Source organism: Manduca sexta, chromosome 14 (assembly GCF_014839805.1).
Source record: "Manduca sexta isolate Smith_Timp_Sample1 chromosome 14, JHU_Msex_v1.0, whole genome shotgun sequence".
NCBI classification, from domain to species: domain Eukaryota; kingdom Metazoa; phylum Arthropoda; class Insecta; order Lepidoptera; family Sphingidae; genus Manduca; species Manduca sexta.
This window is the reverse complement of record NC_051128.1, coordinates 9,214,594-9,233,376: the sequence shown is the minus strand read 5'-3', so window position 1 is coordinate 9,233,376 and position 18,783 is coordinate 9,214,594. Positions and strand designations below refer to the sequence as shown.

The window sequence follows — 18,783 nt, the reverse complement described above, 5'->3', positions numbered from 1 at the left end:
CGATATTGTTGGAGCTCTAAAAATGGTGACTTGAGAGTCATATAGCGGTACTACGCAGGGATACTTACGAGAATACGAAACTTCTTACAGTTCTCCGGGGCTTGCCTTCAGGCGTTGAATAACACCATTGTAGACTTTCCAGGCTTGTACATTGTCTCCTAATTGTATATTATAATATATGGAAAAATATATTAAGGACAATAAAAAAAACGATTGATAATTTTGTACTTTATTCACACTAGAATAAATATGTACATACTTCACATATCGTTGTCCTAAAAATAATTACTTTGTGATGATAAAATAACTTAGTATTTGTTCTTAAACTACATATATTTTTATATAAAAATACAACAGTTCCTTGTACAGGCTTAAAGTACAATTAAATTTTTGGGTGGTTATTCAACACTATTTGTTAAAATCATATATCTACATCTTAGTATGATAAAATACTTTATTTTATAAAAAACTAATACGCGTTTTCACTTTGCAAGTTATTTTGAGGTACACGAATATCACAGCTGCATAAGAATAGTGACTCAATGCAAATAGTACTTTAATTTTGATAATGGAATAAGTTTTCAAATGTTTACGCGAATGTTAGACGTTAAAATTAAACTATTTTTCGGATTTTATCGCGGTTTTCCCTCTGTGACCACCAAGGATGCAGTCTTCGAAATGTCGAGAAAAAATAAAATATAAAAACCGAGATAAAATCCGAAAAACTGCTATTTTTAATTATAATTAATCCCAGTCGCTTTTTTCGAACTATCTCAAATATGGACCAATCAGAACAAAGTTTTTTTTGACATGCTTATAAATAACTCGTTTTGATTGGTTCATTCTCGGAGATGCATTGAAGATTGAGATTGGGATCGTTTATTGAAAACGGCTGTAAAAAGTCATTTTCGAAGTTTCTTTTTAAAAATATTCCAAAGTAACAAATAAATTCATTGTAGAAATGTCTGGCGATTCAAATATCAGCCCATTTCCAATATTTAAAAAGATAACATTTGTTTTAAAATACTTATATTTTTTATTGTGTCACTATTTTTAAAAGCAGCGATATTATATTATTTTAATGGCACGATACGTACCAAAAATAATTTATGGAAAAACTGCAAATTAGTTTTTGGATTAGTATTTATATAAACGCAATGTAAGAGGCCACTTCGACTTATCATACCTATGTACTGAAATATTTACGTACATTTGTATATTATGACGTAACGCCATTACTTCGCATAGAGCTCAAACGAGTTCAGGTGTTGCAGCTTTGTGGGTATTCTGATATTAATATTATGCATTGTATAGGCATAATTTAGTTCCTTCTAATCTAATGTAAAGTATTTCCTTGAATTTTACATTTGCGATATAAAGGCAAGATGTGAAAAATACCTATAATAAATACCAATTGATTAATGCAATTTTGTGATAAAAAAAGATTAAGACGGAGTAACAACACATTTTATATAATAATATTATATATCAGTACATATTTTAACTTTAAGTAATATGTTTAAATAGAGTGCCTTTTAAATCAACTAAGATACGTACGATAGTAGACAAATCATAAACAATATTTTAATTTGTCTTAACGAGGTATCACTTAATAATGTATAAAAGGCAATAATTATACAAATAAAATGTGTATGGGATATTATTTGGTGGTAAATACAGGCAGTGGGCATGCCAACGCTTCTACTGACGACGCAAATATAAATGGATTGCTTTCTGTATTATGTAACAGCTTTACAAGTAGGTATGCGCAAGAGAGAATCCCATTACGTCTTCTGCAATGGAGACTATAAAATAATAGTTGGATGATTCTGTTAGTCTACGATAACCTTATTCACCGGCTGCTGTTGGCATTTGTTCTAAGTCCTGTCATCAAATTATCAGAGTAAAGAACGCTATTGACTGACCACCACGTGAAGCGTCACGACTCACGCAGCGTCAAAGTTGGCTGCAATGCCATTTGTTGTTAAAATACTATTCTGGGACACTTTTTCTGTGGTATACGAGCCACTAACTCATTATACGTAGATACTTAACGTCTTCGAGAATTAATCCAACTTAACGTTCTTAAAAGATGCTAATTTCGATTTTTCAGATAAGCCTGATAGATTATACAATATATAAAGATGTTACACATTGAATAGTGCATTCATACCAAATGCGGTTGTGTGACGTCTCATAAGTTCGCGATCGTTCATGGCAAAGCGGGCGATCTTGTCCAACGACTTGTCAATTAGGACAAAGCGCATACTCAGGGCGCATGACTCGCGCGTCGGGTGACGCGTTCATTGCAAGTTTATTTAAAAGAATGCACTCATAATGTTCTTATAGCTTTGCTTGTTATGGATAACATGAAGGTCATGTTCAGCTTGCAGCATACGCTCAACTTAACGCCCTAGTCTATTACAATAATGAGGAATAGATTGATGAATTTCTTGGTTGGTAAGAGAACACACTAGTGTTGCCCGAGACTTTAAAATTTGAACTGCGAAGTTACTGTATGCAGTTCACTGCACTCGTCACTTATGTTATCAAAGATTTTTTCACATTAATGAGCCAGAGGAGTCGTGCTAACTGTATCCTTAAGGCGTCAGATGTAAAATCTAATTGGTCGATAGTTCATCGTACAGCATGACTTATTGACAGTCGTTTTCAATAAACGATCCCAATCTCAATCTTCAATCCGATTCCGAAAATTAACCAATCAAAATAACTCATTTGTAAGTATGTCAAAAATACTTTGTTCTGATTGGTCCATTTTTGTTCGAAAAAAGCGATTGCGATCGTTTATTGGAAATGGCGGTTAGTGGCGGTTTACCGTCCAAGGCGTCGGATGGTTCACAATGGTAGCGCGGTGGTTAGAGCTCGTCGTGGTGCGCGGGCTTGTTGTCGCTGACGTAGTACATGAGCGGCGGCGGCGGCGCGCCCGCGTCGGCGGCGGCGAGCGCGCTGTAGCGCGCGCGGAGGTGGTGCGCCGCGGTCTTCGGCTGGCGCGCGCGCGTGAACACGCCCTTCTTGTTGCCGCCCACGCGGGTTATTGCTGATGGATTTAATGTTTTGTTTCTATTTACTCTATTCTAGTGCAGCGACAGACTATGGTACATTAATTAGCTTAGAGAGAAGGTGGAAATTTAATAATTGGTCATGAAATACACATGTCGCTGTTTAGAATCAATGCAGTGTGTCATGCTGAGCCCACTAGTAGTCGCCTACGCATATGAATTAGCAGAAATCAAAGATACAGTACATTTCTTAAATACTGTGCTCTAATTAATTAGGTAAATGTAAGTATATTTAGAAGTTTTTCACATCTGAATAACTAAAAATCAGAATAAGTTTAATTTTAAAAAATCCACACGATGAGGGTGATCGTGACAAAAAAATAAGTATGTACTTAACTCTTATGTACAGATCAGTTTGGCATTAGATGGTACCTACGTAATATTATGTTTATACTAACTTTGTGCAGTCTTGAAATCGGCGAAGTTCCAAATAAATTCTCCGACGAAGAAGCCAGCTTGCCGCAACCGATCGAACGCCTTGAAATGTTCAGATAGAAGGGCCACCTGGTACTCCTCAGACCAAACGTATTCAGGGTACTGGAAACAAACAGGTCATGCATAATGTAAATAACATTTACCTAATACTCTTGGGAGTCAAATACACTACAATGTTACTAAGGCCTAGTTCGTACTATAGGTCGATCACTGAAAGCTGTTACGTACAACAAATTCACAGACGGCGCCTTTGTAGTTTCTCTTGATGAACATGCATCAGTCGCCATGATGAAAAATCTTTTCTTTTTTTTTATTCGTACACAGCAATGAGACCTATTCGTACACAGCAAAAAACTATCATTCTATTTAATACTAGTTAGTATAGACGAATTAGGATTTAGTTATTTGTAATTCAAAGTTTAGGTGTTGTAACTCGAGTCGCGTACAATCAACGGCTGTTTCGTTATTCATTTTTATGAAATACTCACTAAATGCAGGCCGGATACAGTGTCGGCTCCGTATTCCGTCATGATGACCGGCTTGTTGTGCTTGCGGTGGAAGGCGGTGGCTTCCTCCACCACGTTGTTGGCGATGTTTAGCAAGTTGCCTGTGTTGTGGTACCAACCGTTGTATCGGTTGAAGCAGATCACGTCCAAATGTTGGCCCTAGAACCAAACATTATTACGTTAACTTAGTATAGAACTTATATTAGTATATTTAGTAAACATAATATAATGTGCAATTTTATCGCTTGTATATTATTATATGTTATTTAAAGCCCATTTCTGGGGTAAAAGTAGTCTATAGCACTAAGCGGTAGTACCTGCAAATATTTATATTGTTAATAGGTACCTTTGTTTAATGTTTATTATTATTTATCAGTTCTTATTCTGTTTAAGTTTTTATAAAAATTTAATTTTTCATCTAAATATTGCTGTTTATTAGTTACATTATATTTACTTTGTTATCAGCCAATTGTTAACACGCAATATTTCTTTTTTAGATTTAAGGATATGTATGCTGTTGGTGTACCTTTTAAATAAATAAATGGCCTAGGTTCTATAAGATTTATAATATTCTTCCTGTAAAGTATAAATAAGTAAATAATTTCCATTCATCACACTAGACCGATGTGATCGACTCGCGTCCATCAAGGCGTGCCACATTTATTCTGCGATAACATTCTTTACATTTTATTTACAATATAATCGTTATAATTTTGTATCGCCTTAGAAGTGACTAACAAAACTATACTCAATTTTATATATTTAGCTGCATTCATTAAATGGCGGTATGTTTGTTCCCTATAATTTGTCGTAAATAATACTCGTATGCTAGCGATTGAGCATACTTTTTAATGTATATTTAAACATTAAAATTTTGTGGAAGTGCAAGAAAATATCGAAACCTATACAAAGTATACAACTGAAATGAAGTAAGTACTTATTGAAATATTTGTATGACTATTGAAATAATGTATGACAATAGTAACGTCGTTGAGTTATTTGCAAATCCATAAAAAAAGTAGATAATACTATTAAAAAGACCTTGAAAAAGTCGTGCAAGATATGTAGTTATTAAGAGATAATGTAATTATATTACAGCGATTAACAAATTGCTAACAAATTATGTTTGAGATAGCATATGTTTGTGCCGTGTCGTCGGACTAAGGCAGTAAAAATTGTTGACACAGTAAATAACGTGTGTCAGGTACGAATAAATGAGACAAAATATTAGGATTGTACTCCAAAATATGTATAATTTTCTTAAACAAATATGTCATATTTAAAAACAACTAAGTAATTTACCCAAAAATTTATATATGGGTACTCACGGATCGGTCGGTATTGTAATGCTGCGATATTGCGATAGTGACGGGTCTAGAAAGATCCATCGACTTGACATGCCTCACCACCTCGCTGAAACAAAATCATTATTATAGCCAGACGGTATAATCTCTATATGGTTCTTTAGTAAATGGACCGACAAGCAAGACGCCTGATGAGCGCTGCAATGCCGATATAAATCTATAATATTTTAGTTTGATTATAATGTATTTAGTACCTACATATTGTATAAATATTGGTCGTATAATGATACAAACGAAATTTAATAAAGTTATTTTGGTCCTTCGATCCAGAATGTATCTAAACGTCATTTTATGAGAATCAGCAAATTATGGAAAATCAGTATCATACCCGAAGTAAGCGTCAGCCAATTTGTTGGCAGACCTAGGCTCGTTGGAGATGGACCACATCACGACGCTTGGGTGGTTCTTGTCGCGTCGGATCAGCTCCGTGAGAGACTGCTTGTGCTTCGCCAGGAGCGCCGCGGAGAATATACTGCGGAGCAAAAGGGGATTATGTCTAAAAATGCCAAAATTCTGTTTTTTTAGTTGTACTTTGAAGTGTTAGAAATCGGAATGTGTCCTTCAGAATGCCTTGTAAATTACAAAAATATGAAATAGTTTAGTAAAATTTTACAAAATCTAATGTAGCTTACGCCGCTAAAAACGATAAAACGCATGAGTGTATGTATAAGTTAAAAATTGCTGGTAATGTTATGATATTATTAGAAATTGCTGTTGGCTCTATGCGCCTTTGATATCAATTAATGTAAATAATTTTATTAAACTCTAATAATTAATAATAAATAGAATTAACACAATATTTTGAAACTCACTCAGTGTCAACGCTAGGACATTCGTCGATGATCATAATTCCATGTTCATCAGCTAGTTGGTATATTTCCTCCGCGTAAGGGTAGTGTGAGGTTCGGAACGCGTTGGCGCCCGTCCATTTTAATAAGTTAATGTTCTTCACCCATAATACTGGATCCCAACCTTTACCTCTCAACTGTAAATATTTATAAATTCAGAGAACTGAGAAAACCACATGTTGGCTTATAAATTAAGCATAAGTGCATACATTTGATATAAAAATATTTATGTAATTTTATGACTAACCACTTTAAATTTTATAGCTTTTCAACCTCATATATAAATGCAGTAAGTAAACTTAAGACCCAGTGTCGATTTCTATGACCATCTTAAGGGTTTGCTGATTTGGTAATACTTAATCAAATACCGATTTCATTATTATTATTATATTCTTGGGTCTCTCATTGTAAATAAGCGCTGCAGTATCAGTCATGCTGGTACTGCGGCAAGAAGCAATGTTGGCACAATGGGTATAATTGTATTTATTGCAGAAATAATATGAAACGATATTTTTAAAAGGTGAATGTTAAAATCTCACCATTTTACTGAATATATTATAAAATGGATAGAAATTTATATACATTTTATATTGTCAATCCCAGAATAAATTAAAAAATTACATAAGTTATGCAACGTCTCGAAGCGTCCGTTCTAGACTGAGACGCTGTCTCTGTATTGTCGGTCTCAATTTATAGAATAAGCCCACACATTGTCTTGTACTTACTTGCACCTTTGTAATGTGTAACAATTTTAATTAAAATATAGGCTTTTCATCGGCAACACGTTCTTTTATTTTAATTCACCGGAATAAAAGTTTGACTAGGTAATAAATAAAAATATGTGGAATTATTATGAAATATTACATTTCGTTTAGTTGTTTTACTTACATCAGAGTCTTCGTGCATTCCGAATCCTCTCATGTACATTGGTTTCTCGTTTATGTAAACCGATGTGTTGGTCCAAGTCACGGTTCTGATACCAATTTTTTGGCTGTACGTGTCGATTATTTCTCCAAGTGAACCAATCAGCGTCGCCTGAAAAAAATTGCGCATGGATTAAATAAGTAATGAATGTGTAATTTTATTGAGGAAGGAGAAATATTATACGGCGTGAATTGTAGGAACAGATACATAAAAAATAAACTGTAAATTCGATATACTAAAAGTGAAGTAAATAATTAAATTAGTACATTCTAGGAAGACAAATATAGAAATATGATGACGATGAAGTCGGTTACAAGGAAATTGTATTAGGTTATAACTGATTACTATCACAATTATTTAGGTGCCATAATATTACTATAACATATATTACGCAGTAATAATATGTTCCTTGTAAACTTACTTTAAAGGTGTACAGATATCCAGGATTCGGATGCATGAGGTAAGGCCACCAGAAATTCGCATTTCCCACTTCAAGCAATCCTGCGCAGTCGCTGGACGCGGCGACTTGCGCATCCGATTTGTCAAACATTTGAACCAAACAAAGAGTATCTGCCGGACCTTTGAACGTTACATTGTATACTACGAAACCTGGGAATAAAATAAAAATATTGAACTCTGGTCTTGTACGAGGTTAAAATCTCGTTTATTTATAATGTACTTTCAGAATAAAAAAGTAGTGGGTGTAATATGTATTTTAAAGCATACAATTTAATTTGCAGATAGCATAGGATAGTTATCAGAATAATCAAGCATTAAACAAATTTAACCAGAATACATTGACACTACTAAAAGACAATTTAGGCTTATTATTATTTGGTAATAATTTTTTTTAGTATTGGAATTCAATGTTTTGTAAATTGTCTTTCTTTATTTTTACAATTAAACCCATTAATAATTATAATTCATTTCCTAGTAAAAAAAGATTCATAGTTATATAAATATTAATGGATCATTTATTGCATTCTTCATTGATTACAGTGATTTTGTAATGGCTTGTTGTAATCCATACATAATTTATTGATACAATCGTAAAGTGATGAATTCACATTTATAGGCTTGATGTAAGCTAGAGGACAAATCATTGCCACATATGTCCGGGGTCATGACTTCAATTCCTAGTCTATTACTAATATCATTTCCATATGGTTGGACGATGATTCCTATGGATCTACTATGATTTATCTTGGCATATTTACAGAGGCAAGTATAATCTGTTACTACGCTCTACATACATATAGTATGTAGGTAAACTAAACAAAAAATAAAGGGTAATTGTTTAGACTCCAGGAAAGTTATATGTAACATAAATTATAACCTGATAACAGAGAGAAATTTGAGCCCACATCCTGTATCGATGCAATTAGTTTGACAGCAATTTATAATTTATCCAATATTTATTTTTGGGAAATAATCCCTTGATGATATTAAATGTAGATTTGTATTTGTAGAACATTTTATGCTCAGAAGGCGCCAGTTATTTATTAGTGAATGATTCATTAATGACATAATTTATTTAATTGATATTGTACTGCCGCACCATATTATAAAGAAAATTTTCATATGTCACGGTTATAGTGATAAAAATCATGCCTTTCATCTATATCAATTTGATGGTATCAATATTATCTTTCAAATAAATCAAATCATGTCCTTGTGAAATTCGAAATGTAGCAAAGCGCTGTAGTACGCTTGGATTTTACTATAACATAATACGGCGAATTAAGTAACTTCATTTTTTAAAGTCAGTTAAAAATAATTAGATGTGCGGTAATTTACAGACAGCTGTCTAAGTTTTCACCCGAACTAACTATTTTGAACACGTCAGCAAGAACTTATGACTTTACGGTGATCCTCGGAAACTTTCATAGACTACTTATTCTAGCTTAAGTCTTTAAAACTGTATATGACAGTTATTTTTTTATAATGATTAACATACCAGTTAGTCCTTGTATGTCTGTGTTAACGATGACGTCATCAATATACGTTTGTGGCGTCGAATACAGGAACACTGTCCGATGTATGCCAGCGTAGTTGAAGAAGTCAAATGTGTAGCTTTGTTCGAGGCGAACTTTGTTGTATCTGGAAAATTTATGACGATCAAACATAGACCTTTTTTTGGTACTGATTAGGATAGTATTCGATCTAGCACTTGAAAGTAAAGCTGACAATAGGTGTGGACCCGGGATTAGTGTGTATAATATGTGCAGTTTAATAATATATGCGGCTTCGAATAGGTCGGCATAATTGTGTTGACTGGCGAGTGATAATCTCTCGTTAATAGATATTCTGTCTGAACGCATTTCCATGTACCATCATGTGTAAAAAAGTCACTATGTCGCGCCCGTATGAGAAAAATAATGGATATGAATGAAATATATGGCATCTATATCTTATTTTTTTTAATCGAATTTTAATTCATTTACAATAACAATAAAACAAGCGTTGCACTATTCTTCGTAATTTCTCGGTAAGCTCTTAAATCCGGAACGTGTACTGTACCATATGTGCGCACTTAAGATATATTGCACAAGGTTCAATAGCCTCTCATATATTCCGAGTTTATGTTTTATTTATTTATCCAGTTACCTCATAAAGTGTGAATGCGTTTTCCCCAAAGTTTATTTTTCATTCAGACGAGGCGCCAGTTTCGTGTAAATCTCACCCAAACGATATTTATAACCGAAAACACATGATTTGAATTAACCTGAGTTTAATTTACATGTTGCTTTTTATTTCCAGTTAATAGTATGCACCTTGAGATGTGTAATGTTTAATGTATTTAAGATTTTGTTTTCTATTGGTTTGTCTGTTTTCACCTTATTGTGCATTTTAAGAGTATACAAGTGTTTGGGTTTCTACAATTTATATTCTAACTTTTACTGGAATTTTAAAGCTAATTGAGTAATTTCTTTAGGCATCTCACAGACGCTTTCAATTTGTTGCCAAGAATGAATGAAACTGATAGTTATTATACTGCCATATTTCGCAAACAATTTAACGGTGTCTGCGCGGCACTTTATATACTTACCCAATAGCAATGTCTCTGATAGTGCCTTGAGGCACGGTGTCTCCGAGCAGAGTGTTGTCCACGGCGACTGTCAGCAGGTTACTCGTGTTGTAGCTCACATACTCAGTAATGTCCACCTCGAATGGCAGGTGACCGATTTCGTGGTACGTCACCGATTTTCCGTTTATCCACTGAAAAAAAACGTGGTCTTCATTTAAGCATTACTTGTACAGTGGATAGATTAAATTGTATTTTACCATCAGATACCATCACCATTTAATGGAAAATATAGGTATAATGTTATCTAGATGTAATTTTTTTTTTATAGAATGAATGTTTAAACGTAATTCATTTTCTTGTTTAACTTATATGTTGAACTTGAAAAATATAAAAACGGTGCCAGTTGAAACTATAGTCATACATCAATTAGTTGCCAAGACCATCTCTAGCCATAGCTTTGTAAATTTCTATAATAATAGTGTTGATATTTGTAAGTTCATTATCGGTTTCGCTCACACCGCGACTCAGCGTGGCGTATTTGCTGATATGGAAGTGAACGATAAAAGGTAATGACGAAACCATTTGCTATTCCTATTCCGTTTACAAATATTGCCTAACAACGTTATCTGGTGAAGAGTCCAGCTGTGAAGTAATGGACTTGTTTGCAAGTAAATGCATTTACACTGATAATGTTTTGGAGTTTCGTGCGATTAGTGTATTTGTAACGCTTACTAAGGATTTCAATTAGCTAAACTAAATAGATAAGCGACAAGCGAAGTAATTCAAGTTAATCGTTAAAAATATGCTAGTTGTTAGAAATTTTATGAATAATTTCTAAATGCATATGTCGGAAAGCATAATAAATTACTAACAGGATCATTGGAATGTGATCTTCGAAGTAAAGAAGTATATTGCGGATATTTTATTTCAGAATGTGAGGAACTATTCATACTTAAAAAAAGCTAGTGCAACAAAAAACTTCTAAAATGTATGTATTTTACACAAAATAAGATAAGATAGATGCGTCAATCTGACGGTATATACACAATTATAAACAAACAACTAAATCTTTATAGCAGCAACGTGCAAAATGGTAATTTGCGAAAAATGACGATCAAAGTATTTGAGCACAGGTTAATTTTAACGTAAGGTGCGTTAACCTTGCGTGGGCTTGAGTAAATTGTTTAAGGTGCGGTACACGAAACGTTTATGAATTACGTTAGGATAAAAATCAAATTATTTTCTGTATATACATAACTATAAGGCGTGGTATGCAATGTTCAAAAGTAACATAGAGGTGTGAAATTAATTTATATGTGAGTATGTATATTAAAGTTGTTCGGTTCGATATTGTGTTACATTTCATAATTAGACGGTACCTTATATTTTTAAAACCGATAAGTATCTACATGTATGTACAAATAAGTGTAATTATCTAATAGCAAACTTCCTAGAACAACAAAAACCGATTCCGTTGCTTGTTTTTAATTATTTTAACAACAATGAATTATATTTTTTCTGATAACTTTTTTGGAATGTTTTTGTAAGACTAGTTAGTGACTTACAAAAATATACAGTGAATTACTTTATATTGTGTTATGTTCCGGCATTTTATTGCATAGATTTTTAGGTCACCTGTATGAATCTATCTGAAGAAGAGAGTCCAAATATACATTCGTAAGTAAATGTTGATTTTGTGATCAGGTAGTTTTATAGTTACTTTGTTAATGTGAATAAATGTAAACGTATTATCTTGGACCATGTTCGTTAAATGGCATCGTATTCAGTAAAAATAAAAATAAATAATGTTATGTTAAATGTGAGTGTTCAGGAAGAGATTGCAGACCTTTACAGGTTCAAAGCCTTGATCCATGTTATAAACAGTGATTGCTACAAGGAATGGCGTAATTTGAAACTTGTTCGTAGGGACATTATAATACCTGGTAATGTTAGTTTTTTTAACAAATTTTCACCCCTTTTAAACATAAATCAATTACAACTTGCAAAAGCGTAAGTATTAATCACAGAACAATGCGTTCGTTAATGAAAACTATGAATGTGTGAAAAGTGATAGATGCATGTGATATGTTGTTTTTGTCAGCCTACAGGCATATCGCGTGCAGTCATGTGGCTGATGCATGTATCTAGCTGTATTATAGATATTAAGATAACAGCGTGGGTTGATTGTGATAAATTGTATTTTGTTAATTTTTGCGGCTACAAGTTAAGAATAATCTATATCTCTCAAAACCTTAAGTTGGTGCCGTGCCAACTGTATTTTTATAAGGTCTTTATATTATATATAAAGAACTTCTAAAAATAAAAAATAATTATAACAAAATATTATATTACAAACGGAAAAATAAATTAAACATCAAAACAACAATATGTTTTAATAATACTTTGTTTGTTTACTTTTTACGTATATTTTTTATGGACCGAAAGCATTTCTAATCCCGCAACTATAAATTCTTAAAACAAATGAATCTAACTTTAAATTATTCTTGAATATATTTTAGCACTATTGCAGAAGGAATAAAATACCTTGCAACATTCCATAGTTCTAATTATTTTTAACCGTTCTATTTTAGAATTTACGTGAAATTTTCTAAAGATAATTTTTTTTTAAAAGTCATTCGTAATATAATCAACTTTTTTTCCTCATTACTTAAATATTTATTATATAATATAATATAATATCAGCCCTGTATTATATACTTGCCCACTGCTGAGCACGGGCCTCCTCTACTACTGAGAGGGATTAGGCCTTAGTCCACCACGCTGGCCTAGAGCGGGTTGGTAGACTTCACACACCTTCGAAATTTCTATAGAGAACTTCTCGGATGTGCAGGTTTCCTCACGATGTTTTCCTTCACCGTTAAAGCGAACGATAAATTCACAAAGAATACACACATGATTTTTTAGAAAAGTCAGAGGTGTGTGCCCTTGGGATTTGAACCTGCGGACATTCGTCTTGGCAGACCGTTCCACACCCAACTAGGCTATCGCCGCTTAAATATTTATTAAAAAAAAATTTTTTTTCAAGATTTTAAACCTTCATTCATAAAAACAATGTGGTTATTCATTATACTATTATACCTAAATCTTTTGTTTGTCTATTTACTTGAAATAATGTTGGCGACGCGCCGTGTTGCTGTGGAATGATTTATGTCTTATTGTTCAACCATGTTCTTATGTCACAAATCGATTTTGTGCCGTCAATATATTCTGAATTATGGACTTTATGAAAGCTTTATATGATTGATTTGTAAATTTCAGACAGCTTAGATTAGATAGATCATTTTTATACAAAAAAGATATTATGATTTGTGATGAAATGTGTTTAAAGTTCGGAAATTATATCTATCCGTAATAATTTAAAAATAAAATGTTACTTGTTACATATTTCGTATTATTTTATATTTATCGCGTGCTCTACACAAACATATACACCCAACAAATAAGTCGATTAAGTTCAGTGACTCGAAAGAAGCTAAACATTAAAGTAGAAATTAGTATTCCGGTAGTTTTTTCTAAGATCAGTCGACTTTACGATCAGTCAAACATCAAGTTACTAACCGTGATTGTGCGTCACATCTCGATTGCAGGTTCAGTCAGCATTAAATAAATGTGTACAAAAAGACAACATGTATGAAATAGAAAGTCAGGAATGTCATCTTGTCAAAGTATAGGCATATTTAGTGTTGACCGCACCTATGCGTTAAAAACCTAGAATACGTGTTGGTTTTTTTTCAAAAATATAATCATTGAAAGAACTGTTCCGCGTGTATGTTCGTGCTTTATTCGATTTTTCGAAAACATGAAACTTTACCTCCGCATAAATCATGTAAGCTAAACCCACAGAAATAGCTAGTTAATAATTGTAAATTATAATAAACATTTTATCAAACCGTGTAAAGCCCGGCGATTGACAGGTTTATTTAAATACGACTGATTAGTCTTTGTGACTGAATCGTGATTGACTTGGATTTGCTCGACATTAGACTCATACAAGTATTATATTGTACCTATAGTACGTAGGTCTATATGAACCTTTAATATATGCCTTTAGTTGCCAATATTCAATGTAGACACAATGTCGACCAAGGACGTTAACTCAAAGGATCTTTGATTGATTAAGTTTTGGTAATTGATTTTTTGTTCTGATCCAATTTAGGACAAAATCTTTTAAATCGCAATATAGAGCGATGTTTAATCCATGACATTTCAGTCTAATCCGATGCGTTTTTGTAGATATTCCTAGAGTAACATATAAAGTTTATATTCAGGAACATTAAAATAGTCTCACTGCATCTGATATTGTGTTTAAAAATTGCACAGTGAGACTTTTATACTCGGAAAAATCTATCAGGCGTGTGAGATGCAGGTAAAATATATTTCAGTAAAATTTTTAGATATTATTTCAAAATTTTCGTATAATTTTGTAGAAATATTGTCGAAATAGTGAAAGCTAAAGACGCCACGAGTAAGAAGCACGTGCAGACGCGACACACACATAATTGAATAGGAAGCTGATTGAGTAATGTCTGTTGAGCGAGGTCAGTGATTCCTGCCCTCCAGTCGACTGCAATTGATGTATTACAAGCGATCTACAACTAAGGTTCGCCACAGATTCTTACATTAGGTGTTCATCTTGCAGATTGAAATTCAAAGGTGCGAGAATTCATCTAAGTCTCAACAAAGAAACATACATAACGCCTTTATCCTCGAAGGGTAGGCAAAGGTGCAACAAGGGCACATACTTTTCGCCATGTGTCCATCCTATAATGTGCATGATGTAATAGCGTCATATCGGGCACAAATTCCAGACTCCGGGCTGATACTGAGCAGTAAAATCCAGTATGACTATGTCCAACTCAATATTCGAACTCGGGACTTCAGAGCGGTAGCCATATCGCCCACGCAGTACAACTACGCCACTGAGGCAGTCCTAAATCTGATTTTATTATAAAACTGGATGATGAGACGCACAATGATGAAATTCCCGAACATGCCACTCATGTCTTTGATAAATCATTTACAGTGTAAGGCAGCACGCTTGTACGAGTTACCTGTGTCGCTAAGAAGGGCTAAATCTCTTCCCATTTCTAAAAGGCTTGTTAAGCAACACTACTTATCATTGTGATATTTTATTTCTTCTTTTTTCTGTTTATTATTATAATATGTAGGTACTTTTATATTAGGTATATAATATGTCGTTTATATTATTTAATATATACGTGCATCTTTTTTCCAATCTGTTTAAGTCCAAAGGTTGTCTGGGACAAATCGTCAATTGCGACAATGCCGCCGTTTGTACTTCTTGTTTAACCAAGTCTCTATTGTATACTCATTTTTCCTCTTTGCCTAAGATGATAAGATGTTCAATAAAGAGCTTTAAATTAAATTAAAATGCTATCCTAATGTTAAAAGTTACCACTGACAATTAACATCAAGCAAGTTTTAAATATCGAAGCGTTATGTACAGCTCAGCACTCGTCATCCTGAGACAGATGTAAAATGTTATAGCCCAATAATTTCAATGCATATTGGCGACATTATAGGTTTTAAAAACATGGAGTCTATGTGCCACTATCGACTATGGATTCTAAGAAGCGTTTCATTGTTCGTAGCAGTCGATTGTGAACGATGAGGTCATGGATGTGATCAGGTAGTGAGCCTAGGTGATATATTTGTCGTGACAGCAGTCGCTTGTAAACTATAAGGTCATTCGTATAAAGCATACCAATCCTAGGTAATTTTTATCGTTCCTTCATTAAGACGTCTAGAGGCCCTCCTCGTATCGAGAAGGACATAAGTTTATTCAACAGTAAGTGTAATCATTGTTTGTCGCATCTCCTATGTCCCACCAGCACGTCTCGCGAGAGTTTACTTATGTCTATAAGAAAGCTGACAGCCGACTATATATTTCACAGATTTCATATTTTTGTTATCCGGGTGGACTTATGCCGACCTAAAAATCTATTTGACGGATCGAGTCAATGGCGGTGTTAACCTCACGATTGTTTCTATCATACGTGATTGCAAAGTGTCTGCATACAAAAAGTATCTTAAGTGTGCCCTGTTTATAAAATTTTCAACGTGACTGACCACGCCTATTGATTTTATTCCTTTGTACTACATGAGGTATTGTTCTTGTCTACATTATTTTTAGTGTAACATTTATACGTCGTTTCCTAGAAGTGATTATTTAGGTTTTAATTTATATGTCAAGGCCCGCGTCATTATTTATGATTATTGCGGTAGTTATCATAGTTGCTGTTATAATATTAAATAACAAAGAAGAATTAATCTTTGATTATAAATAAATAGTTTTGCTATTTCTTTAATCTCTGACGCAAAAAGAGGTATTTTATAGGTGTAAAGTGAATATCTGTGTATCTATATGCCAGTTTGCGGCCTCGTAGCTCCCAAATGACTGATGGACCGAAGTTGATGCGTTTTTTTGTTTGTAGGCTGTTGTGATCGCGATGGAAGTTCTGTTCAGGCGTTTGAAGATTATCATCTCATTTTCTACTTTCATAGGGTCAATTGATTTGGAATTTATTTTTTACGAGTTGTACCTATTTCTGAAGTAGTTTTACTATATATAGTTCTTCATATCGTCATCATCATTATTAGTTTTAACGTTTATAATATAAGTAGGATAATAGGCAGCGTATTATAATAATAATAATATCAGCCCTGTATTATATACTTACCCACTGCTGAGCACGGGCCTCCTCTACTACTGATTAGGCCTTAGTCCACCACGCTGGCCTAGTGCCAATTGGTAGACTACACACACCCTTGAAAATTCCTATAGAGAATTTCTCAGGTATGCAGGTTTCCTCACGATGTTTTCCTTCACCGTTAAAGCAAGCGATAATTCACAAAGAATACACACATAATTTTTTAGAAAAGTCAGAGGTGTGTGCCCTGGGGATTAGAACCTGCAGACATTCGTCTCGACAGTCCGTTCCAAAACCAACTAGGCTATTGCCGCTTATTAACTCATATTTATTTCTAGACAATGTTTATGTTCAAAATATCAAGACGTATTTTCCGATTCATTCTCTCATTTCACTGATAACAGTGAGCGCATGAGTGGCCGCTAGACCTGACTTATTCGACAAATTGCTCAATTACCCTCGAGCAAATCGCCTAGCGACAGACACCTTAAGCGTATCTCCAACCACACCCTTTACTGCTTATATAAACGCAACAGATTTAATGAATGAATGTATAGTAAAAACATAACGTCATTTTGGTAAGTGAAGTAATCATTCTCTCTACTTTTGAAATTAAAGTACCCCTATAATTAACCTCTATTCAAATGATGTTAGTAAATTAATTGTTTCACATGATCCCCGTGAGATAATTCGGTTTAATTATATTAAAGTGTAGATACATTTCAGATTTAAATCTTATGAAATGTATGGGATCGTTACCACTAAATAAATAAATTGTAGTGTAGGAAAGTTAAACTGTCAATATAGAAACAACTTGCGAAGTTAGGCAAGCAAACACTTAAGACCAAAGAAGCCACGTGTATTTTTATTATGTTGACACACATAACATGTGTTTTTTGCCTGTCATATATTACTGTGTAAGGCTGTGACAGGAATGGCTAGATACGTAACACGTACTCTATAAATGAGCGTTAGCTGGCTGTTTAAAATTCTTCACATCTCCGAAGTTCTGTAGGATCTAAAGATGATGTAACGAGAGACGTTTGTATGTTAATTGTGTGAATGTAGTTTTGTTAGGCTCTCGTTCTCAGTACATTATTGTGTTATGGGAACGGGGTGCTTTACATTTTTATGTGCTTATTCAACTTACCAGCGGTCACTGTCATTTTACACAACAAAAACAAGTATTTTGACATTTATTAATGAAATACCAATCTACTGGTATTTGCGCTTTCGCCTTCTTTGAACATGTATTGCGCATATAATTTTTATTGCAGGAATTTTTAATCGTTCAACAGTTGATTAATTAAAATGCTTATTCGTATTTCTTGCCGTTAGCTAAATGCTGTATGAGAAACCAAAAGGATATCTTGGAAAGATATAATTAAATAATATAAAGTTGGAATAAATTATGCATACAAGCTTCGATAAAGTTTATAGTTGGTATAGCTAAACGACTCAGTCGTCTGCAAATCGTATTGATTATGTATGTTTTGATTCATATCCACTTTTAAAATAATTCTATAATTATACAACATTAATAACGGCATTTGAGCAACTTTTGATGGTTAAACTAATTTCTGTCTCGTGGATTGTAATGTGATACACATAAAGTACATTTTAGCCCAATTTTGTATCACCATAATATTTCTATTGGGCCTATACCACAGAATGTCCGAATTCCCAGAACAGTATTTTAAACTTAGCTTAAAGAAGAATCCTACGCACAAATGCCCGAGCAACCAATAAAACCTTACATAATGCCACGACTAATGAAGCTTTTTCCTATAATGTCTGAAGAAGCGTGCCGGGCACACCGCGGTAATTGAGTTGCGATCTCGCGGCGGCACTTCGCACGAGACCAGTTACTGTGACTAGTTTTTATTGTATCCTCAAGTGTTACGCA

General features: G+C 33.7%; 1 protein-coding gene across 1 annotated transcript in view; it reads right to left on the bottom strand.

Annotated features, from left to right (window-relative positions):
* Window positions 1-213: 213 nt before the first annotated feature.
* LOC115445203 (beta-glucuronidase) overlaps window positions 214-18,783 on the bottom strand; it is a 43,830-nt gene continuing 25,260 nt past the window's right edge. The window contains exons 4-13 of the mRNA XM_030171398.2: window positions 10,207-10,376; window positions 9,115-9,257; window positions 7,579-7,766; window positions 7,122-7,268; window positions 6,198-6,370; window positions 5,714-5,857; window positions 5,350-5,434; window positions 4,004-4,180; window positions 3,479-3,617; window positions 214-3,058 (exon numbers count right to left, since the gene is read on the bottom strand). Coding sequence (XP_030027258.1) covers window positions 2,877-3,058; window positions 3,479-3,617; window positions 4,004-4,180; window positions 5,350-5,434; window positions 5,714-5,857; window positions 6,198-6,370; window positions 7,122-7,268; window positions 7,579-7,766; window positions 9,115-9,257; window positions 10,207-10,376 — 1,548 coding nt within the window. The 3' untranslated portion in view covers window positions 214-2,876. The remainder of the gene's footprint in view (window positions 3,059-3,478; window positions 3,618-4,003; window positions 4,181-5,349; window positions 5,435-5,713; window positions 5,858-6,197; window positions 6,371-7,121; window positions 7,269-7,578; window positions 7,767-9,114; window positions 9,258-10,206; window positions 10,377-18,783) is intronic.